The sequence below is a fragment of the Tupaia chinensis genome, unplaced genomic scaffold, assembly GCF_000334495.1.
Source record: "Tupaia chinensis unplaced genomic scaffold, TupChi_1.0 Scaffold000115_1, whole genome shotgun sequence".
Taxonomy (NCBI): domain Eukaryota; kingdom Metazoa; phylum Chordata; class Mammalia; order Scandentia; family Tupaiidae; genus Tupaia; species Tupaia belangeri.
This window is the reverse complement of record NW_006159579.1, coordinates 2,395,595-2,420,788: the sequence shown is the minus strand read 5'-3', so window position 1 is coordinate 2,420,788 and position 25,194 is coordinate 2,395,595. Positions and strand designations below refer to the sequence as shown.

General features: G+C 39.4%; 1 protein-coding gene across 2 annotated transcripts in view; it reads left to right on the top strand.

Annotated features, from left to right (window-relative positions):
• Nucleotides 1-5,039: 5,039 nt before the first annotated feature.
• Nucleotides 5,040-25,194, top strand: part of TRPC4AP (transient receptor potential cation channel subfamily C member 4 associated protein) — a gene marked incomplete at its 5' end in the record, with an annotated part of 60,613 nt that continues 40,458 nt past the window's right edge. For both annotated transcript variants that reach the window (XM_014586133.1, XM_014586132.1), the window contains 5 exon segments: nt 5,040-5,168; nt 7,234-7,350; nt 15,249-15,306; nt 18,981-19,036; nt 22,610-22,738. In XM_014586133.1, coding sequence (XP_014441619.1) covers nt 5,040-5,168; nt 7,234-7,350; nt 15,249-15,306; nt 18,981-19,036; nt 22,610-22,738 — 489 coding nt within the window.

Here is a 25,194-nt window from a genome sequence, read left to right as displayed (position 1 = left end):
CGCGGGCCACGCAGGGCCTGCCTCCCGCAGGGCCTGCCTCCCGCAGGGCCTGCCTCCCGCTGCCGCCTTGGGGGTGGGGGCGGGCTAGGGTTGAACTCTTTAGCTTAATGTCTAAGTAGTGAGTGTGAACACACCCCTTTTCCCTGTATTAGTAGGAAAGTATTTAGTCTTTTACTATAAGTGTATTAGCTATGGACTTTTTGTAAATGCTCTTTAGCAAGTTGAGAAAATTCCTTTCTATTCCTATGTTGTCCAGTGGTGTTATCATGAAGGAGTTTTGATTTTTGTTATGTTTTCTTTTTTTAAAAAGGATTATTTAATTTTGGGACCAGCAGTTAGCATAATGGCTAAGTCGCTTGACTCCCCCACAGTCGACCGTGGGTCGTCCCACATAGTCGACCGTGGTTCGAGTCCCGGACCCGGTGGCTTAAACTCATACTGGGCGCATGTGCGTGTGTGCCCAAGATCCCGAGAGGAGAATGGAGGAGAAGGGATTGCAGCATGGCCATCCCCACTGGGGAGTGATTTCTTGCTTTCTATCTCTGTCTGTCTGGCAAGCATACGCGCCCTATAGCAAAAACCTCTCAAAAAAAATTATTTTATTTTATTTATTCATTCATTTATTTTAATTTGACCAGAGAGAGACAGAAAGTGAGAAAGCAAGCCACCAGGTCCTGGACTTGAACTGTGGTTGGCCATGTGGGAATGTCCATGGCTTAACCACCACGCCATCTGCTGACCCCCTTTTTTATTTTTTTTTATTAAAGAATTATTTAATTTTATTTATTCATTTATTTTAATTTGACCAGAGAGAGACAGAGAGAGAGAAAGTGAGAAAGCAAAGTTTTGTTTTCTATCTTTTGGCATATTATGTCGATTTTGTCCTGTAGTTTATTACTGTACTGTGTTACATAGATTGATTTTCACATATTCAACTATATGCATTCTTAGGATAAGTCTTGTTTGATCATGGTGTATAATCCTTTTCATATGCTGCTAGATTTAATGTAGTGTTTGGCTGAGGATTTTTACATCTGTATTCATTGGAAATATTGATCTGTAGTTTTCTTGTGATGTCTTTTTCTGAATTTGCTATCTGAGTAGTATTGGCCTCATAGAAGAGTTGGGAAGTGTTCCCTTCGTCTATTTTGTGAAAAAGAATGAAGTATGTTGTTAATTCTTCTTTAAAGGTTTGGTTAGAATATGGGATCAGCATTTGGTGTAATGGTTACATTGCTGGACCTCCCATATAGTCCACTGTGGTTCGAGTCCCAGACCCAGCAGTTTAAAACTCTCACCAGATGCGTGTACATACGTGCATGCCCATAATCCCAAGAGGAGAATGGAGAAGAAGGGATTGCGATGTGGTCATCCCCCTGGTAGGTGATTTCTCACTCTCTCTGTCTCTTTCTATCTCTCTGGTGAGCACACATGCCCTATAGCAAAAAATTTCAAAAAAAAAAAAAATTATCAGTGAAGCCATTTATCTGGACCTGAACTTTTCTTTGTGGGTTTTTATTTTTCATCACTAACTCAGTCTCTTGTTTTTATGACTCTTTTTAAGATACTTTGTTTCTTCTTGAGTCAATTTCAGTAATTTCTGTCTTTTCAGGAGTTTGTTCATTTTATTTAGATTATCTAATTTGTTGGCATATAATTATTTCTAGTACTCCATTATAATGTTTTTCTTTTTTAAGAGAGATTCTTGCTTTGAGGGCACATGTGCTTGCCGAAGAGACAGAGAAAAATCACTCCCTGGGGGCATGACCACACTGTAGTCCCTTCTCTCATTTTCCTCTCAGGACTCTGGGCATGGGGACCAGCAGTTAGCGTAATGACAATGCCACTGAACTCCCATGTAGTCGACTGCGGTTCAAGTCCCAGACCTCATGGCTTAAACTCACACCGGGCGTGTGTGCGTACGTGTCCAAGATCCCAAGAGGAGAATGGAGAAGAGATTGTGGCGTGACCATCCCCTCTGGGCGGTGATTTCTCGCCTTCTCTCTCTCTTTTTCTCTCTCTTTCTGGTGAGCGCACATGCCCTATAGCCAAAAAAACCTCTCAAAAAAAAAAAAAAAAGGAAAGAAAGAAAAGGACTCTGGGTGCATATACACACATGCCCAGCATGAGTTTCAAGCCACCATGTCCAGACTCAAACCGTGATTGGCCATGTGGGAGTCCAGCAACATAAACATTTACTCTGTCTGCTCATCCCATCCGTTATAATGCTTTTAAATAACTGTAAGATGGATAGTAATAGCCCTCTTTTATTCCTAAATTTAGTAATTTGAGTCAATATAAACAGTCAGTGTAACTAAAGGTTCATTAATTTTTATTTATTTTTTTATAGAGAACCTTGAAACTTTTGAGTTCATTGATATTTCTCTATATTTTTCTGTTCGTTATTTTTGCTACAATCTTTTTAATGTCCTTTCTGTACTTTAGGTTTTTTTTATACCTTTCTTCCCCAAGTTTCTCATAGCAGAAAGTTAGATTTTTGATTTGAGATTTCTCTTCTGTTTTCATTTATTTATTTGTTTATGTGTATATATATATATATATATATATATATTTGGGGGAGGGAGAAGTTTTTAATATAGGGCACATGCGCTCACCAGAAAGACAGAGAGACAGAGACAGAAAGTGAGAAATCACCCCAGGGTGGGGGGCTGGTGGCCACGCCGCAATTCCTTCTCCTCCATTCTCCTCTCGGGATCTTGGGCACACACTCACACGTGCCCAGTATGAGTTTAAGCCACCAGGTCCGGGACTCCAACTGTGGTCAACCGTATGGGAGTCCAGCGACATAGCCATTATGCCAACTGCTGGTCCTCTATTATCTTTTTTAAGAGAGATTTTTTGCTATTGGGCACATGTGCTTACCTGAGAGACTGAGACAAAAACAGACTGAAAGTAAGAAATCACCACCTGAGAGGATGGCCACACCACAATCCCTTCTCCATTCTCCTCTTGGGATTTTGGGCACACGTGCACACATGCCCAGCATGAGTCTCAAGCCACTGGGTTTGGAACTTGAACCAAGAATGGCCAGTGATGTAACCATTACACCAGCTTCTTGTCCCTATAGCTGAAAACAACAATACCTTTCTCTTATGCATGCTGTTTTTGCTGGATTCTGTAACATTATTTTCTTTTTTGCCTTTGGAAGCAAGAAACTATGTCTCTCCTTGTGTTTGAGCTTGTACTGATTTGAGCGCCTTTGAATGATAAAAAATTGCTTATACTGAATTATTTTTGATGTACAGAAATGATAATCCCCTGTGTCTCTAACATGAATCATTGTCTCAAACATGTCATTATTTCCTATTACCCCTTGACTTCACTTATTTTTTAATGATGGTGCACACGTACAAGAGAGAGAAAAAACACCCTCACCAAGGTCTTGTCACCCTGTGATCCCCTTTCCTTAGCCCTCCAGTTTGTCGGTTTCTTTTTTTGTTTTGTTTTGTTTTGGTTAGAGAGTTTTTTGGTTATAGGGTACATGTGGTTGCTGGAGAGATGGAGACAGAAGAAAGTGAGAAATAACTCCCAGGGGGATGGCTGTGCTGCAGTCCTTTTTCCTTTTTTCTTCTCTCAGGATTTTGGACATACACACATGCACCTGGCATGAGTTTCAAGCCTCCAGGTTCAGGACTCAAACATGGTAGGCCATGTGGGAGTCCAGCAACATAACTGTTAACACCATCTGTTGGTCCCAGTTTCTCAGGATCTTAGGCACCTGCACATGCACTCTGCATGTTTTAGGGCAACACAGGGATCTGAAACTGTGGTCAGCAGTGTAACTTTCAACATTAAATCCAGTATCTTGTGGTCTGTGCCATCTAGGCCATCAAGGTTGGGTCTGTCTGTGTTTTTACAGTCAAAGAAAACAAGCCCAGGAAGGGAATGAAACTTGTTCTTTATCATAGGACTGATATGTATCAGGCTAGAGCTAAAACATTATTGAAGACCACTTTATCCTGTACTAACAGTTAGAAGGAGCTTTTGATTTGATTGAGGGTCAGATGCACATGAAAATAATTTACATCTGGTCCATGATAATGGTATATCCCCAAAGTGTTAGCGAAAAATGTCTTAATTGATTGTTTCTGTCATTAAGTTATACTATTACTCATGCCTTCAAACATATACTGAGTGTCTGTTCTGTGGCCTATCACTCTATGAGTGAGTGAGATCCAGGGAGATGGGGGGGAGAGAAGGTGAGAGAGAAGAAGGAGAGAGGAAGGGAGAGAGAAACAACCTTGTTACTCTGAAGTAGCTTATGATCTAAAGGAGTAGGGGAACAAATGAACCATCAAATATGATGCATTAAGCTAAGTTATTGTACAATAGATATTATACAGTAATATCTATTGTAGTATACAATGCCATATACAGTAGATACTGTATAATACTAGGTGTTCCAAAGAGCATAACCTAATTGCTTAGAAAGAAGAGAGAAAGTGGCCAGTCAAGGAAAATTTCTGGCTGTTTGGCTTGTATTTGGAAGGAAAAAGAACATTTCAGGTAGAAAAGACAGGGAGAAGGGCCAGCAAGTGGCTTGGTGGTTAAGGTGCTGGAACCCCACATGGCTGACTACAGCTCGAGTCCCAGACCTGGTGACTTTCTCACTTTCCTTCTCTCTCTCTCTCTCTCTCTGTCTTTTTCTGGTCAAATGAAAATAATAATAATAAATACATAAAATAATTCTTAAAAAAAGACAAGACCAAGAACATTTTAGGCAGGGGAAAGAACACATGCAGAGTGGCCTAGCGAGAACTTGTGTCTGAAGCCTGGAATATACATTGGGAAAGATGAGTCTGGAAAGAAAAGTAGATACTGGATTATGCGGAGCATTGTTTGACAAGGCAAAAACTTGGACTTTCAGTTGGTAGGCAGTTGGAAGCTTTTGAAGACTTTCAGAAAGAAGGCTTTGAATTGTTTGTCCTGGGTGGGTCTGGGGGGTAGCTGCTCTTTTCAGCCGTATCTACTAATAGTTCTTTCTCACCAGTAAAATGTTCCCTTTCTTTTGCTTCCAGTTCACTGAGACATTTTTGACTGAGAGGGACAAGCAATCCAAATGGAGTGGAATTCCTCAGCTGCTCCTCAAGCTGTATGCTACCAGCCACCTCCATAGTGACTTCGTTGAGTGCCAAAATATCCTCAAGGTAACTGCTAGGGGCCGTGGCAGGGCTGTATTCAAGGCATCCAGATTACATAAGCTGTCTGCTTTCTAAAAATTCTGTTTCTGTTGCATAATCTGTGAAAAATTTAACAACTTCAGAAAAAGTACAATGATGAAAATAAAAATCACCTATAATTCTACCACCCAGAGGTAATTGCTATTAGATTCCCTATGTGTATCCTTCTGGGCTTTATTCATGCCTACTTTGTGGCAGTGCTTGCTTTATTTAGGAGATCAGTACTGTACTCTAGGATTTGAATAGCATTCTTTTTTAACAGGGTTTAAAAGAGCCCATTTTGTTAAAGGTTCATGTTTTCGATTGTAATCATTCAATATAAGAAGACTAAAGAAGGGGCCAGGTTTGGGAGTGGGTAAAAAGAGTATAAAGACATTGCTAGGGCAATTGTTCTCAAACTTGAGTGTGTATGAGAATCACCTTGAGGGCTTTTTCAAACAGCTCTGGGCCCCATCCCTAAAGGTTCTGGTTTAATGGGTTTGGAGTTACCAAATCCAAACTTACCTTGGGGCTGGACCCAAATTTGAATTTAGCAGCTTTAGCTGCCATTATAACCCAGGTAAATTCTATTTGATCATAATGAAGCTGAATGCGTTAATGTTCTTCAGAGATGAAGTTTTGATTATTATATCATGTAAATTAATCTGAAATGTAATTGACATTAAATGAGCTTAGTCTTTAAAAAGAGATGTTCTTATGTTCTTGATCTTCTCACAGTCTATAGAAATAATTATAGCTTCTTCCACTTGTTAAAAAATGCTTTTCAAAGAAGCATTATTTCATTTGATACCTACAAAATCTGAGAGATGGTACCAAAGTGAAATTAAGTGGAAGGAAAATTAACATTTGTGAATCCTTGCTGTGTGATCAACATTTCTTAATTCATCCAGCAAATACTTATTTGAAACTTAATACAAACCAAGCTTTTCTGTAAGATTGTTTTCCTGTTACTTTGTTCTTTATGAAGAAAGGTTTTTTGGTTGGTTTGTTTTTGTTTTGTTTTGTTTTAAGACATAGAAAGCATAAACTTTAATTCTACTCTCTTCCAACACAGAGTCCTTGCATGCTTCTCCTCAACCCCTGGGCAGTCACTGAAGGTCAGGGTAAGGGAGGCCTGAGAAAAATTTCTGCTTTTTTCTCAGAAGATGTTGGGAACAGGCCAGGGGAGGAAGAAGAAAGGATTTTGTAGCCCCACAATTTGAGAAGCACTGCATACACCTACTGTATCAAATACTTTTTATATTTCCCAGTATCTTCCACAGACCTGTTATCCCTTGTATATGTATCAAATACCTATTGAGGATACATAAAGAAATCAGTTTGTTTTGTCTTCAAGGAAGTCTAGGGAAAAAAATAATATAGATAGGTACAAAGAAACTTTTGTGAATTTGCTAAATGCTACAAATGAGTTACAGATTGCTTTGGAGGTTTAGAAGAGTGTCAGGTTGCTTCTGTCTGGTGGAAATGAGGGGGAACTTCCAGCAGGAGGAAACACTTGAGCAGTGATTTGGTTATTGCTGTAGAACTAGTCACCCAAAAACTTAGTAACTTGAAATAACAACCATTATATGTCTGTCAGACTTTTGTTGATTGAGTGGCTCTTTGTCTCCTGTGGTATTCAGTGGGGCACTGAGACATCACGAATGTCCAGAATGGCCTTGCTCACATGCGGCCATCAGCTGAAGATCAGCTAAGAATATCACTCCTGGCCCTAGTTCTCCTCAAGTGGCTCTCACAGCATGATAATTGGGTTCCAAGATGGCAAAAGCCAACTTTGCCAGGGCTTAACTCTTACACCAGAAGTGGCATAGAGTTACTTCTGTTACATTCTGCTAGTTTAAGTGAACCACACCAGACCAGATTCACTATGGGAAAAGAGTCTACAGGGGCCTGAATACCAGGAAGTGAGGTCACTGGGTGGCAAGGATTGTGCTTGGGAGAATTCAAGTTGTGACTAAAATGCAAGCTGATGTTTTAGTGTTTGTCTATGCTTGATACTAAAACAGAGTATCTCTGCTTTTTTTAAAAATAGGAAATTTCTCCTCTTCTCTCCATGGAGGCTATGGCATTTGTTACTGAAGAGAGGAAACTTACCCAAGAAACCACTTACCCAAATACATATATTTTTGACTTGTTTGGAGGTGTTGATGTAAGTAGCTATTTATTGTTGCTACTATTACTGCTACTTGAGGGTTTGTGAATTGAACTCTTCAAATGAAAGAGAGAAACATTTCAGAATTTATAGCAAACATTTCAGATTTTAACTTTTAGAAGCTCAGTGACATTCACCTGTGTTAAAGCAGCATAGGTTTTACTTTAGTCATTTTTTTTTTTTCTTTATTCACTGTGTGCTTATGAAAGAGAGAGAGGAGTGTCTCCATAGTGTCTGGTCATACTGCAGTCCCCTTTTTCCAATCCTCCCGCCCAAAAAAATCTTAGGCACTCATACATGTGCACCTGGCATGTCTTGGGCTGACTGGCTGAGGACTGGAACTGTGATCACCATGTGGGACCTGGCCTTTCCTGAGCAGCACGTAATTAGTACACCATGGGCCCGCCCAATTTTTATAGAAGAATTTATTTGTTTAAATTGATAGTGCATTTACCTTTTTCTAAAGATACAAAAGGAAAAGTGGGTCTCCCAAGTTCCCAGTATCCTCTCTACAGCAGTTATGATTAGTAGATTCTTAGAGAGATGTTCTGTGGTAATATGTGTGTGCGTCTATATGTGTACATAGCACCCTGCCATCTCCACCTTAGTTCATTTTTCCCCTACATTGAGTGCATACCATATATGAGGATATAGTTTCCCATATCATTCTTTTTTCATGTAACTCTCTAGCTTGGGTACAGTTTCATTTCAGTATATATAACTTTATCTCATTATTTTAAGTAGCTAAATAGTATTCACTGGTATAATTGTATCATAGATTACTTACCCAGGCTCCAGTTGATGGACAGTTAGAATTTTCCACACCTTTTTTATAATTATAGACGAAGTTGCAATAAAGATCTTGTACATGATTCTGTGTACATGTGAGTGCGTGCTTTTGGAACCAAAGCATATGTGTCATTGGCTGTTTATAAACCTGTAACTTACATAGACAGCTAAGAGATTTTCTTAACTTACATCCTCAATTACAAAGTATGAGCATCTGTTTATCCACACCATTACCAACATATTTTGATGGACTTTGTTATTGAAGATAACCTTCATACATTATAGAAAAATATACCAGTAACTACCACAAAATAAATTCACTTTAGTCACTGATGCACAAATAAAAAAAAAAAAATAGAACATTACCTGGCACTCAAAAGCCCTCTTCACTAGAGTGTATTTTTTTTTTTTTTGAGAGGTTTTTGCTAGAAAGACAGACAGAAAGCAAGAAGTCCTCCGCGCCCCCCAGAGGGGATGGCCACACCGCAATCCCTTCTCTATTCTCCTCTCAGGATCTTGGGCGCGCATGCACATGAACCCAGCATGAATTTAAGCCTTCAGGGCCGGGACTCAAACTGTGGTCAACTACATGGGAATCCAGTGACATAGCCATTTTGCCAACTGCTAGTCCCACAGCAGAGTGTATTTTTTTTTAATAATTATTTTATTATTATTATTATTTTAATTTGACAAGAGAGAGAGACAGAGAGAGAACGTGAGAAAGCAAGCTCTTCTGGGACTTGAACCATGGTCGACTACGTGAGAGTCCAGTGTCTTAACCATCATGCCACTTGCTGGCCCCCAAAGAGTATATTTTGAGAATTTACTTAAAAATTTACTTTAGTTGATATGAGAACTAGGAATTACATTATAACTAGTGTGCAAAATTGCTTTGTATATTTGGTGAGTCTGTAATGTAAATGAATTGATTATTATTTCTGTATTACTACTAATTATGTAGCTTACAATGAAAAATCATATCATTTCCATTTGATTTGGAGAACTCAGCTTTGTGTGATCATGGTATACTTGTGGGGAGGAGAATTTTTTTTTTCATTTTGTCAAAATATTTGGTCATGGGACTTCAGGAAATAGGTTGTTAGTCAATTTTTTAAATGTATAATAAAGTTCATGATTTTCATGTGATCAAAAAAATTTTACTAAGCAGATGGGAGAAACATGATATTTCTTTGTAGTATTTTTAACCAGTTTTTTAAAAGTATGGTTCACATAACATGCAGTTCAACCATTTAAAGGGTATAGTTTAGTGGTTTTTAGTGTATTCATAGATATGTGCACCTGTTAATAGCTGTGACCCAAAGAAAATATGTCTGTGGGCCAGATGTAAGCCAAGTAGGCAGTTAGGGCATTTACTCATAGTCCATCTTCCATTTGAAGTGAATTTATTTTTAAAGTTTGTTTATTTCTTCTGTGAACAAAAAAGAAAGACAGACAACACCTCCCAACAGAGGTTTTAATACCCCATGTCTATCCCCAGCTTCCGCCAGCCCTGAATCATGGGCATGCTCATGCCCAGTGTGCTTGGGGAAGTCTTTGGACATGAACCTAGAATCATCCCGTGTGTGTCAGCCTCACAGAATGTTGTGTTTTACTGCAGAACCACCATTCATCCCTCATGAATTTTAATTGATTTAATTTTAAATTTAATATTCTGTGCCATCGAGCATCTTATATATTGCTTGGGCAGTGGTGATCTTTTTTTTAATTCAACTATTTTTTGTGAGGGGGTGGCAGCCCCCAGCAGGTTCCATTTACCTTGTAATCACCTCTTCCCCCATCCTTTCAGCCAGATAGGATCATGGGACACTGTAGGTATACCCAGCATGTTCAGTTTGACCCAAAATCTGAACCTGGGCTCTGTCCAGCAGTAGTCCCCTGCTACCTGTGTCACTTAAACTGTCATCTCTTTTGAAAAGCATTTGTATACTCATTTTGCCCTATTATTTCCATTTCTGGACTCACTTCTAAAAACCAAAATGAGATAAAGCTTTTATATTTAAAAAAAATAATATACTATGTGGCTTTCTGTGTCTGGCTTCTTTCACTCTGAATAATGTTGAGTTTTTTAAAAATCGTTTTATTGAGATATTATTCATATGTCATTCAATTCATGCATTTAAAGCTTATAATACAATGGCTTTTAGATATTTATAGAATTATGCAGCTATCACAGTTGATTTTAGATCTGGAATTTTGGGACCAGCAGGTGATATATATGGTAGTTGAAATGCTGGACTCCTCTGTGGCTAACCAGAGTTCGAGTCCCAAACATGGTGGCTTGCCTTCTCACTTTCTTCCCCTGTCTCTTTGTCTCTGTTGAGTGCATATGCCCTATAGCAAATTAAAAAATAATAATAATTTCAAAAAAAATTTTTTGGAGTTTCATCACTCCAAAAAAGAAGCCCTTTATTCCTTTAGTAGCCACTCTGCATTTCTTCCCAGGTCCCTCATCCTTAGGCAACCACTAATCTACTTTCTATCTCTATAGATTTACTCATTCTGGACATTTCATAAAAATGGATTCATACAACATGTTGTCTTTTGTGACTGGCTGCTTTCACTTATGTAATTTTTAAAGATTATGTCATAACATGTATTAGTACTTCATTCTTTTTTATTGTAAAGAAGTATTAAATTGTGTGGATGCACCACATTTCGTTTATCCATTCATATGTTGATGTATATTTGGATTGTTTCCATTTTTTGCTCTTATTAATAGCTGCTATGAATATTGGAATGCAAGTTTTTTGTTTTAATTTTTCCAGAGTGCACATGTGCTCTCTAGAGAGAGACAAAGAAATCGGAAAGTACCCTCCATGGGGAAGGTCACATTGAGTCCTTTCTCTTCCGCTTCTTCCTCCTGTTGGGATTTTAGGCATGCACACACACATCCCTAGTGTTTTTTAAGGTGCTGGGTCTAGGACTCAAATCATGCGGTGGCCACATGGCATCTAACTATCTTTTTTTTTTGGAGAGGTTTTTCCTATAGTGCGTATGCACTCACCAGAAAGAGACAGAAAGCAAGAAATCACCTGCTAGGTGGGGATGGCCACGCCACAATCCCTTCTCCTCCATTCTCCTCTCAGTATCTTGGGCACGCACACACACGTGCCCAGCGTGAGTTTAAGCCACCAAGTCCAGGACTCAAACCGCGATCGACTACAGTGACATAGCCATTATGCTATCTGCTGGTCCCAGCATCTTGCTGTCTTAACCATCACACCACAGGCTGGCCCTGTTTTTGTTTTTGTTTTGTTTTGTTTTAAAGAGAATACATTGAGAGACAATTGGCCTTGATGTCACAATCTTCCAGCCTCCAGTAACTATGCAGTGGGGTGCTTGCTGCTGTACTAACTGGAATACAGGTTTTTATGTGAGCATGGTTTACTTTTCTATTGGATTGTCTCCTTTTAAAATTTCTCTTGGTATATGCCTAAGAATAGAGTTGCTAGGTCACATGGTAACTCTGTGTTTAACTCTTGAGCGAGTGTCAAGCTGTTTTCCAAAGCAGCTACACCATTTCGCATATATGAAGGTTCTGATTTCCACACCACTGCCAAGAATTACTTATCTTTTTATTTATAGCTATCCTATTAAAGTATAAAATGGTATCTCATTGTGGTTTTGATTTTCATTTCCCAGTGACTGACATGGTTAAATCTTTCTGTGTGTCTGTTGGCCATTTGGAGAATGACTTTTGGGAAAACGCCTGTTCACCTGCTTTGTCCATTTTTTGATTGAGTTGTCTTTTTATTATTGAGTAATATTGTTTCTGCATTCTGATCCCTTATAAGCTGTGTAATTTGCAAATATTTTCTCTCATTTAGTGGCTTTCTTCTTTTTTTTGGTGTGTGTGATGGTGTCCCCTGAAGTACAAATGTTTTTCATTTTAATGAAGTTTATTTTACCTATTTTTTTTTTCACTTTTGGTGCTGGGTCTTTTTGTATATCTAAGAAACCATTGACTAATTTAAGGTCACTATGATTTACTCCTGTGTGTTATTCTAGGGTTTTGGTAGTTTTATCTTTTACATTTATATCTTTGATCCTGTTTGAGTTTATTTTTATCATAGGAGCCACAGGTCTAGTTTCATTGTTCCACATGTAACTATCCAGTTGTCACAGCACTGTTTATTGAAAATAATATTTTTCACTATTGGCATCCTTGTCAAAAATGAATAGGTCATAGACACTTGGATTTATTTCTATTTAATTTTTCTTTTCTATTTAAATTATTGTAGAGCAGGGGCAGCAGGTGGCATAGTGATTAAGGCTCTGGACTCCCACGTGGTCGACATGGTTTAAGTCCTGGACTCAACAACTTGAAACTCATACTAGGCACATGTACGTGTGTACCCAGAATCCTGAAAGGAGAATGGAGTAGAAGCCATCTCCCCTGGGAGATAATTTCATGCTTTCTGTCTCTCCAGTGAACACATGCACCCTATAGCCAAAACAAAACAAAACTCTAAAAGAAAGAAAAAGAAAATTAAATTGTTGTAGAGCACATGCGCTCACCAAAGAGAGATAGAGAGACAAACAGAGGGGATAGAAAGCACCCTTCACTGGGGCATGGTCACATCTCAATCCCATCTCTTCCATTTCTCCATCTTGTTGGGATTTTAGACATACACACGCACGCACACACGCATGCACAGGCTGGTGTGTTTTTTAAGCTGTTGGGGCTGGGATTTGAACCACAGTTGTCATGGATGATCTTTCTAAGCAATGCTTTAGATATATTGTATGTGTTGGTATAATTTCCCTTGGATTTTTTTTTCTCTGATTCAGTTATTTCAGGATGGGTTTTAAATTATCCTCATATTTGTAAATATCCCAAATTTTTTTATGATTTCTAATTTTATTCCATCATGACCAGAGAATATATTAGGTCATTGGGAAGGTCCTGATGTATTTTTCTATGCAAAAGATGCCTCATGACTTTTCTATAGGGCGCGTGTGCTCGCCAGACAGACAGAGACATAGAGACAGAAAGTGAGAAATCACCCTCCAGAGGGGATGGTCACGCTGCAATCCCTTCTCCTCCATTCTCCTCTTGGGATCTTGGGCATGCACGCACACATGCCCGGCGTGAGGTTTAAGCCACCAGGTCCGGGACGCAAACCGCGGTCGACTACGTGGGAGTCCAGCGACATAGCCATTACGCTAACTGCTGGTTCCCTCTCATGACTTTTCTGACAAGCCAGTAGTTTGTATGATTTCAGCTCTTTTTCATTTATTGAGACTTATTTTATGGCCTAACATATGCTCTCTCATGGAGAAGGTTCTGTGTGCTCTTGAACAGAATGTTGCTGCATGGAGTAGTACATGGAGAATTCTGTAGATGTCTGTTGAACTTGTTGATTTATGATGTTCCAGTCTTCTGTTTCTTTGCTGATCTTCTACCTTGTTTTCTATCCATGATTGAAAGCAGAGTATTAAAGTGTCCAACTAATATTTTTGAACTTTTTTTTTTCAGCTCTGTCACTTTTTGTTTTTAAGTTTGTTATTCACAATATACAGGGCATGGTTGCACATGTAAGAGAAAGAAGGAGAGATATCCTCAACAGGGTCTGATCACATAGTGATCCTCTTCCCTCAGCCCCCAGCTTGTTAGGATCTTGGGCACGTGTAGGTGTGCCCAGCATGTTTCAGGTCGACCAGGGCAGAAATTTGAACCTGTGGTTGGCCGTGTGCCTTCCATACTTCAGTTCACTAATGGCTACACTACAAAGGCTGAACCATTTCTATCAGCTCTTGTTTGATGTATTTTGGTGCTCTGTTGTTAGGTGCATAATGTCTGTAATTGTTATGTCTTCCTGATGGATTGGCCCTTATTATACATTGCTCTTCCTCTCAATACAGTAGGTTCTAAATATATTCTTATTTTAAGCAATTTAAGCAAAATTGTGTGTTGTGTTAAAAGTATGTAAAATGAAAAATGTATGCATATCATCGCCAGCTCCCATAGTGTTAACAATTTGTGATGTGTCATTTGAGAATTTTTTTATAAACATATATACAAATGTCTTTAAGCACAAGAATCATCATAGTAGTAATGTTCTGCAGTTTTCAAAAATTAAAGCTGCACTGGATTCCAGAGATTGCCTAATTTTGTATACTTTTTTTTTTTTGGAGAGGTTTTTTTTTTTTTTTTCTGTAGGGCATGTGCGCTCGCCAGACAGAGAGAGACAGAGAGACAGAAAGTGAGAAATCAGCCCCCAGGGGGGATGGCCACACCGCAATCCTTTCTCCTCCATTCTCCTCTCGGGATCTTGGGCACGCACGCACATGCGCTCAGCGAGAGTTTTAAGCCACTGGGTCCAGGATTCGAATCGGGGTCGACTACATGAGAGTCCAGCGACATAGCCATTATGCTAACTGCTGGTCCCCTAATTTTGCGTACTTTTAAAAAAAGTTTGTTATTTCTTTTTTGTTTTAAGAATTATTTTCTTTAACTTTATTTATTTATTTATTTATTTATTTAAATTTGACCAGAGAAGGACAGAGAGAGAGAGGAGAGAGAGAGAATGTGAGAAAGCAAGTCACCAAGTCGGGACTGGAACTATGGTCGGCCATGTGGGAGTCCAGCGCCCTTAACCACTATGCCATCTGCTGGCCCCAAAAGAGACAGAGACACAGATAAATGAAAATAGCCCCCCAACACCACAGTCCACTCCCAGCCTCAGTCAGGCCACATCATGGGTACCCATTTGTCTAACATATTCAAGGAGGTTCCCAGACATGAACTTAAAACTTTCCTATGGGACCTGCCTTGCAGAGAATTGCATTTTATTGCTATGCTATCATCCAGCCCTTAGCACTTTTGAAAATGAGGAAACTAAGACCCAAAGAGGGTCACTGCCCAAGTTTACATGGTAAATAAGTTGTGAGCTGGTACTAGAACTCAGGTTCCTAGATTTTTGCTACAGTGCTCTTTGTGCTGAACCTCATTCCTTTCTAGAACAAGAGTGTCTTACAATACTGTAATAGATATCCGGACGATGAATTTCATGGCAAAGATTGTTTTATAAGTTGTATTTTGAATTATTTTTGAAGCTTTTATCTAATTTCTTTCTTTACAGCTTCTTGTAGAAATTCTTATGAGGCCTACAATCTCTATCCGGGGACAGAAACTGAAAAGTAAGTATACTTGTCAGCTGCTGGTCCTCATTTCCCAACGCGATGATGCATATAGTGGCAATTCTCAGGAGTTGCTCTTTTTTCCTTAATAACTCTTAACAATGAGGACATGTCTTGCTTTCAGCTGCAATTTATTCTCTCTACTCTCAACTAAAAAGCACTCTACCCATTTCTGTACTGGATAGAAATACATATCTGGTGCTACCACTGGGCTAAAACAATTACATCTTTGTATTTTCTAATAGTTCTTTGATCCAGCTTTTGTGTTTTATTTGGACATTCTTATTTTGTGTATATAGGTAGCTAGAAAGTAAGGAAGAACCTGGTAAGATCACTCTTAGTTTGTTTTATTTAGATAAGTAAGTAAGTAAGTAAGTAAGTAAGTAAGTAAGTAAGTAAAAGCCAGGGCTAATTGGTGGTGTGATGGGTAAGGCAGCTGGATCCCACATGACTGACTGCATGGTTCAAGTCTCAGACCTGGTGGCCTGAAGAATACTCCAGGTGTATGTGCACACGTGCCCAATGAAGGAGAGAGGATAGCAGTGTGGCTATCCTCCGCCCCGCCCCCAGGATGATTTCTCACTTTTCTTCTCTTTTTGTCTCTGGCGAACACTCATGCCCTATAACAAAAACATAAAATATGAAAAACCTGTTCGTTTTTTTGCTATAAAGATGATGTGTGCTTTTTGTAAAAGTTCAGTTGTTATTAGACACGTATGGTAAGAAGTCAGAGCTTTTCGTAGTACATTATTTCTTAAGGAGAGTGGTTGGTGTATGGATATTATTCTATTGTTATTTTTAAAATTTCTGCCAGAGGATGTGTGTGCACACTGAAGAAAGACAGGTAGAAAGAGAGGAAGTGAGAAAGCACCCACTATGGAGGATGGTCATGCCACAGTCCTTTCTTCTCCATCTTTTCTTTTGGAATTTTGGGCACACATGCCCATTATGTTTTTTAGGTCTTCAGATCTGGGACTCTGAACCACACAGTTGACCATGTATGAGCCAACTACCTTAACCACCACACCAATAGTTGGCCCTAGTATTGTTTTTTATGACTTACTATAAATATTCTTTTTAGTCATTCAATATTTCATTTAAAAAATGGAGTAAGTGCATTTTATTCTGGCATTAAAAACCAGAGATCTTGGGACCAGTAGTTGGCATAATGGCTATGTCGCTGGACTCCCATGTAGTCAACTGCGGTTCGAGTCCCAGACCCAGTGACTTAAACTCACACTGGGCATGTGTGCATGCATGCCCAAGATCTCGAGAGGAGAATGGAAGAGAAGGGATTGTGGTGTGGCCATCCCCCCTGGGGAGTGATTTCTCACTGCCTGTCTTTCTGGCGAGTGCACATGCCCTATAGCAAAAACCTCTCCAAAAAACAAACAAACAAAAAAAAAACAGATTTCTTTGATTAAGATTTGATGAATATTCTAAAAATACAGTGTTTGTTTGGCCAGAAGGTGCGTGAACTTGCTGGAGACAGAGAGCGAGAGAAAGTGAGAAAGAATCCCCCATGGGGCGTGGATATGGCTCATTAGCTTCTCCTCCATTCCTCCCTCTATCAGGATTTCAGATATACATACACACACCCATTGCATTTTTTAAGCCACTGAATCCAATACTCAAATCATGCAGTTGGCCATGTGGGGTCAAGCTGCCCTAACTACCATGCCATGGGCCCCAAATACAGCATTTTTAATGTAAAAATAGTTTACCCCTAACATCATATAGATGATACTATATAAGGTCTAATTTATGTGTACTGCAGTGGTTAAGAGGATTCATAGTCATTTTGTTTTCCTTTTATGAGAGAGAAGGTAAAGGGGACAACAGAAAAAGAGAGGGAGAAAGACAGATATTTTTGACAGGGCCTTGCTGTGTCAGAGTCCTCTTGTTCTAGTCTCCTAATTAGCTAAGATTACAGACACAGCTGTACCAAGTATTTTCAAGTTGGCCTGGGAAGCAAACCCTGGCCCCCACGTGGTCTCCAGCCTTCCAAGCTATGGAACTATTTGTATACCACCACAACTGGGACGCATAGTTATCTTTAATGTCTCAGCTGTGTACTCTTAAGTTGGTCCTTCATATTCTCTATCTACCCTTACAGCAGATAGCATCTTAAGTTACTTGCTGGTACACTTATTTATTCTCTCTTCCTTCAACTACATGTGTAGATTTTATGAGGGCTAAGAATTTGTCTTTTTTTTTTTTTTAAGAGAGTTTTTCTGTAGGGTGTTATGCACTCACCAGAGAGACAGAGAAGGAAAGAGACAGAAAGCAAGAAATAACCCTCCAGGGAGGATGGCCATGCCACAATCCTTTCTCCTCCATTCTCTTCTTGGGACTTTGGGCACGAGTATACACAGTATGAGTTTCAAGCCACCAGGTCCAGCACTTGAACTGCAGTCGGTCATGTCGAAGTCCAGTGCCTTAACCACTGTGCCACCTGCCGGCCTCTTTTTCTTTTTTTTTTTTTAATTCTTTTTTGCTTAACGCAACATCTGCTCTAGAGAGTAGGTGCTGAGTGAATACTTGATGAATGAGTGAGTTCCAATTACCTTTGGAAATGGAGGTCTAGAAATTCTGAGATATACTGATCTGGTGTTCTACCTCACTCTGAAGTCATTAAGTAAATAAAACAATAAGCCCCAGTAGGTTGAAAGGTAGTAGTGAGGGACACAGGGCATCTACATTGTCTCTAGATTGTATGAGGTAATTCGTCTGGTCTCAGAAGGAGACATCTAGTACTTGAGAGTTTATGGCAGCACAGAAGTGAAATAGTTGTTTAAAAGTAAAGCAAAGCTAGGCTAAATTTTTTGCCCATGGTCCATACTCAGTTTTATCATCCCCTGGTTTTAGAGTCATGAAAACTACATTTCCTTTTTGTGTTGCTCTCCTGTTCCTACTCACAGAGAAATAGTAAGTTCTTTACTAGAATGAGTAATAGGTCAGATATTAAAAGCCATTTGTCCAACACAAACAACGACTGAACACAATGCTTAGTTGGTGAGTCTATAGTAAAAATGGTATCCTTGTCTGCCACTAGAGCTTAAAATGGAAATTTATAACAAGCAAACAAGGTACTTACTTTGGAGTCTAGTAGTTCTGGATGTGAAAATGTGTCTTGAGGAAGCAACTTATCTTGTAGTTCTGTGTGTGAAATGTTCTTGAGGAAGCAATTTAACGTGAACATAAAAAGACAATAACATATAAGGGTATTACAGACATTTCACAGAAAAAATGCATGGATTCCTTTTTTTTTTTTGCACCAAAATGAACTTGTTTTTCTGTGAATTTTTTTGAAGTTCTCGTATATATTAAGTTGTTTCTGGTCTATTCAAATAAAAAGAAAAACCCTAAAACCCTTTATATATTCTAAGTAAGACACAATGATGACACCAGAGCAGGTTGAAATGATGAAGATTATGGAGCATGATTAGTAAGTGGTTACTATATCAAACCAAAAAGTAATGTACAAATTGGTTTGTGGGTTCTGATGGACACTATGAAAATCTCGTGAAGACAAGGAGTGGAAGGTGGTTTACGAAAAAGACAATCATCATCTTGGAGGGGATTGTAATAGTTCTTAATGTTCAAAAAATGCAATACTGTTAAACTTTCTTTTCGATGAGAAAAATAACCAATTATTTCCCTTTTACTTTCAGTAAGTGATGAAATGTCTAAGGACTGCTTGAGCATCTTGTATAATACCTGTGTCTGTGTAAGTACCCCTGCCACTGGCACTCCATTTACCCCTACCGCATCTTCCCTGGTTGAGGAAAAAACAGCTGACTTGGTGACAGTGTCTTCAGACATTGGGGGAATAAGACTTGTTGTATGTGTGTCTGCAAACCAGGATGAACAGGTAAAATCATGGGAAGGCAGAATTTTGTAGTAATGTTAAAAGGCACGGCTGCTTCATCAGATACTGAATGCCTTTGGTCCTGGAGATGTCCAAGCTAAGACCGAACAGTTATTTGTCCAAAGGATGAAAAGCATGGGCAGAGTACCTATGACCTTTAAGGTTTCTTTTTAACTCCATTAAACCTATTCCTGGTGATTTCTTGCTTTCTCTCTCTTTGTCTCTCTCTGTCTTTCTGGCGAGTGCACGTACCCTATAGCTAAAACCTCTCAAAAAAAACCCCATATTTTATTTAACTTTATTTATTTACTTATTTAAATTTGATCAGAAAAGAGGGATGGGGGAGTGAGAAAGTAAGCTGCCAGGTCTGGGACTCAAACTGTGGTTGGCCATGTGTGAGTCCAGCACCCCTTAACCACCACGCCACCTGCTAGACCCATGATCTGTATAATTATTGAGATGTTTACATTTTAAAAATATTTATTAAATTTATTTTTTATTACCGATTTAAAATCTGACCAGAGAGATACATGGAAAGAGAGAGATTGGGAAAGTGAGAAAACAAGCTGCCAGGTCCAGAACTCAAACCGTAGCCAACCATCTGGGAGTCTAGCGCCTCAATCACCACGCCACCTGCTGGCCCCTACATTTTTTTTTTTTTTTGTGCTAAGTTTTCAAAATCCAGTGGCATTTTTTACACCTAGAGCACATACCAGTTTCAACTGGCCATGTAGAATCTCTATAGCCATGTGTAGCTAATGGCTCACATAGGCCAGACAGATCTATCAGGTAAAAAACTTAACTATATTGAAAATATACAATCATTATTATAGTGGGGGCCAGTAAGGAATTTTCCTTAAAAAAGACAACATATGTACCAGCATGGTGGTCAAGGCATCCGAATCCCACATGGCTAACTATGCAGTTGAGTTCTGGACCCAGCAGCCTGAGAAACACGCCAGGCACATGTGTATGAGTACCTAAAATCCTAAAAGAAAATAGAAGAGAAGGGATTGCACTGTGACCATCCCCCTTGGAGGATCTTCTCTCTCTCTCCTTCTCTCTCCTCTCTTGCACATGTGCCCTCTGGGAAGTTAAAAAAAGAGAAAAGACAGTATGTTGTAATAACACCTAATTCATGTTAATTATGATATTATAGTAAGTTCAGTTGAGGGTTTTGTTTTTGTTTTTAAAGAGAAATAAAACCAAAAAATCTACCAAGGTCACAAACTTTGAACTAGGTAAGAAGAGAAAAGGGTATAATGAAGGTAGAGACATCGCATACAGCCAGAAATTGAGCTGATAATAAAAATGTTAGATCATAAACTATACTATGGAAGGGGCGAATGTAGGATAGAGAATGTAGGGTGATCAGTGCTAGGTTGATTTGGCTTAATTCCAGGTTCAATAGGGAACCTAGAACTCTTAGAGTTGCAGACACCAGCGCCTGCAATAACCAGGCAGAAAACAGAAAATATTTGAAATTGCTCAAGTTGAAGTGGGGACCTGTGTAAATTGTGACTAACTCTGAGCCGGTATGTCTTGCCTAAAGATTTTTTTTTCTTTTTTTTAATTATTATTTTAATTTTTTATTTATTCATTCACATATTTTAATTTGACCAGAGATAGACAGAAAGAGAGAGAGAGGGAGAGAGGGAAAGCGAGAAAGCAAGCCATCAAGTCCGAGACTCGAACTGTGGTTGGCCATGTGGGAGTGTCCAGTGCCGTAAGCACCATGCCACCTGCTGGTTCCCACCCAAAGATATTTAAGTTGAAAATTAAATAAAATAAAAACATCACTGTCCATTTAAAACTTGGTCCATTGTATACTAGACTTCTGTTACTATGTGTTGGTATGTGTACAAGCACCACTTTGTCAGTTTTTTATTCAATAAAAATCATATTTAGGTACATCATTTCTTCTAATGTTATATTCCATAATGTGGGCATAGCATACTTGATTTATCTGTTCTATATTGGTAAATATTTATATTGTTTCTATATTCTAAGTGGTACTGGGTTAAACCTTGGGCATACAGGATTTTAACAGACAAATACGGAATCAGAGAAAGTATTTTCAAAGGGAAAAACAAAGTAATAGAAGTAGGAAAAGGTCCTGTGTTCATGGGTGTTAACAGCAAGTCATTCAGCCTTGATAAGCCTAGGGAGATTGTCCCTGGCAGATGGCCTATTCAAAGGACCTTCGATGTCAGGCAGAAGAGTGAGACTTAATTAAGTATCAAAGGAGACTGGAAGCCTTTTGTTTATTCCAGGAAGGTCACTTTGGCTGTCAGATAGAGGTGAAATACAAGACTTACTTGGCAATGTCTACATGTGTTGTCTAATTGAATCCTCTTCAAGACTTTTTTTTTTAAAAAAAAAAGAAAGATCTTTTCTATAGGGAACATGTGCTCACCAGAGAGACAGAAAGCTAGAAATCTAGAAGGGTGAATGGCCATGCTGCAATCACTTCTCCACTCTTCTCTTAGGATTTTGGACACATGTGCACACATGCCTGGTTTTAAGCTTCCAGATCCAGGACATAAACCGTGGTCACGATTATGTGGGAGTCCAGCGACCATTACGCCATCTGCTGACTCATAAAGATTTTTTTTTTAAGAAGAGATTTTTGCTATAGGGTGCATGCCCTCCCCAGAGAGACAGAAAGTGAGAAATCACCCCCTGGGGGAATGGCCACGTCGCAATCCCTTCCCTTCCATTCTCCTCTCAGGATTTTAGGCATGCATACACATGAACCTGGTATGAGTATTAAGCTGCTGGGTCCAGGACTCGAATCCTAGTCACCCATGGTGATGTAACTGTGACACCATCTGCTGGTTTCAGGCCCCTAAAGGCTTTAAAGATGACCATTTTACAGGTGAAGAAATGGAGGGTACAAAGATGAGAAGCTATTTGCTCAGGATCATGTGGCAGAAATGAGAACCTGGGTCTGACCTTTTTTAAAGTCTATGCTTCCAATATTGTTGGATTTCAAATTTGTGCCATTTAGAACCCTTTCATGAGTCCTCTTGGGATATGCTTTCTGATTAAACTGAGTTCTTTCCTTCATTGAGGTGTGAGTGAAATTACATTAGTTACCAGTTTCTGTTCTAATTGACTTTGTTTTGTTTTCTAAATAGAGACTTTTGGGGCTTAGACTTTACATGCCAGCTGGGGCCACTAATTCCTGCTTTCCTCTCATTCTCAGCTCTAAAGTGTGTGCTCAGTTGTGCAGCCTGGGTGCCAGGAAACTTTTGTCCCATGGCTGGAAGTTTACACATTTCCCACAGTTAACTCGTAACTTCCCAGTTTTGTTGGCTCATGCCAGTTTTCAAAGGTGGGATTGCCTTTCCAGTGTCAAGGGGAAGACTTGTTCATGTCTTATTTTATGGTTACAATGTGTTCTGCCTTTTTCTCTTCTTCTTGTGACAGACGGAAGGAGTTACAAAGCGTTTGGCAGAAAAGAATGACTTTGTGATCTTCCTGTTTACACTGATGACAAGTAAGAAGACATTTTTACAAACAGCAACTCTCATTGAAGATATTTTGGGTGTTAAAAAGGTGAGCTGTGTCCTCTGGCAGGTGGGATCTCAGACCATTGGATTCTCAAGTCTGAATAATGTATAGAACTCTTTTAAAAGAAATTATTCCAGGCCCAGCAATGTAGGCAGTAGGGTATGTGATACTGGAGCTGTACTGGAGTCATGGATTCAGATCCTAGGTTGACTGAAACACACCAGGGATGCTTGTGATCCTGGCTTGCTGGGAGCCTGGGGAGAGGGTTGCAGCATAGTAGGACCCTGGTCAAGGTTACCTGCCTAGCTCTTTCTCTTAATAAATAAATAAAATAAAAAAAACACAGAAATCATTTCTTCTATACTCCTAGTATTAAATTATTTCTATTACTTAAGCATTTTCAAGTATAAACTAGGTTATACTTCTTTTACTAATGGGTCTCATATAACTAGAAAATCTAAAAAAAAAAAAAAAAAAAAAATTGAACTGAAATCAAACTAGCTATATGAAACTGAAAACTTCAGATTGACCATGAGTTTAATATGATAGCTGATGTTACCTGCTGACATTAAATTGCCCCTCACTAATTATTACCATAAAGGTTCTTGTTAATGTACCTATACTATTTTGTGCTGTGTGGCAGCTCCATTCTTCTGTCAGTTTTCTGTATTTGAACTACCATGAATTCTTCAAACATAGGATATATTCCCCTTGGTGGTCACATTTGGCCTTCACTTAAGTCCACCTCTGTTTTTTCTCCTTAGTCTTTAGCGATTATGCTATATGAATTGGTTAATGGGCACTAACACAATAAGAGACATAGATGTGAGCACTGAGATCCTGCTACTTGGTCTTAAGGGGGACATTCAAGTGACTCCTAACTAATCCCACCACAGTGGTACAGGTGGCAGGATGCACTGTGCAATACTGGGGCCATATGGGGAAGCCTGAGGTTCAGCTCCAAGGTTGACCTGAACATGCCAGGTATGCTTGCAATCCTGGCTCACTGGAAGGGTTGGGGGAGAATCGCAGCAAGCCAAGATTCTGTCAGGAGTGGGAACCAGCAGTTAGCGTAATGGCTATGTTGCTGGACTCCCACATAGTCGACCGCGGTTCACGTCCCGGACCTGGTGGCTTAAAATTCATGCTGGGCACGTGTGTGTGTGTGCCCAAGATCCCAAGAGGAGAATGGAGGAGAAGGGATTGCGGCATGACCATCCCCCCGGGGGGTGATTTCTCGTTTTCTGTCTCTATGTCTCTCTCTGTCTGTCTGGCGAGCGCACGTGCCCTATAGCAAAAACCTCTCGGAAAAAAAAAAAAAAGATTCTGTCAGGAGTACCCCACCACCACTCAATGAAATAAATAAATAAATTTTAAAAACCCCTATAACTCTTTAAAAAAAAACAATGATCAAAGTGAAAACATTAAAATTTTCTTATTAGGAACTTCCAGATCCCTCAAAATAGATCAACAGACCTTTTTTCTAGAATTATTGTATTTATTTATTTATTTCTAATTTGACCAGAGATGGACAGAGCAAGAGAGTGAGAGAGGGAAAGTGAGAAAGCAAGCTGCCAGATCCGGGACACAAACCATGGTCAGCCATGTGGGAGTCCAGTGCCCTTAACCACCACGCCACCTGCCAGACCCAATAGACCTCTTTTAGAGACTCACTATGTAGGATTTTTTTTTTTTTTTTTTTTTTTTTTGGTGTAATGTTTGGTAGGACCTGGATCTTGCTTCCCCAGTTCTTGTCTATCCTAAGCTCCATTTTTGTTGTTGGCTGGTAGATTTCTCTTACTACTGAGCAACCTCTCAGAGACTTCTGTTGCAGGGAAGGGGGTGCTATAGCATTGTGGTGTTCCCAGCTCTTATTTCTTTCTCCTGCACTTTCCCCAAGTCTTGCTTGTCATTGGCCAGGCAGAAGAAGCACAAGTGTCCCATTGTGTGTAGGAAGACACGGGAGATGTGTGCAGGCCTCACACAGACCCTTTGTGTCTTTTGATAGAAAGGCTTTGTTATTTTTTCCACTAATTGTGTGCTCCAGCCAGTATGTGAGGAGGTCTCTAGGGTGGAAACTCCAGACTCCCTGGCAGTCTCAGCATAGGAGCCCGGATTGCTCCTTCACAGCTTTTCTAACCTGCACCCTTATGCTTTTCCACACCCTCTCATCCTTTTTTGTGTTGCAAAAAATAGTGATGGGTTCTACTGAGCATTATGGGTATCTTGTGAAAAGGGGATAAACACCATAAAGAAAATAGAAACCCAAATCACAAACAGGGGAAAAGATACTTGTACTTTCTATGCCTAACAAAGAATTGGTATTCGATATTGATCAAGAGTTCTTACAGATCAGCCTGAAAAAAACAACCCTGTAGAAAAATGGGCAGTGATGTGAATAAGCATTTCATAGGAGAGAAACAAATGGTTCATAAACAGAAGCAAAGATGCTTAACTTCATTGATAATCAATGAAATGCAAATCAGTACTAGAGCAAGGGA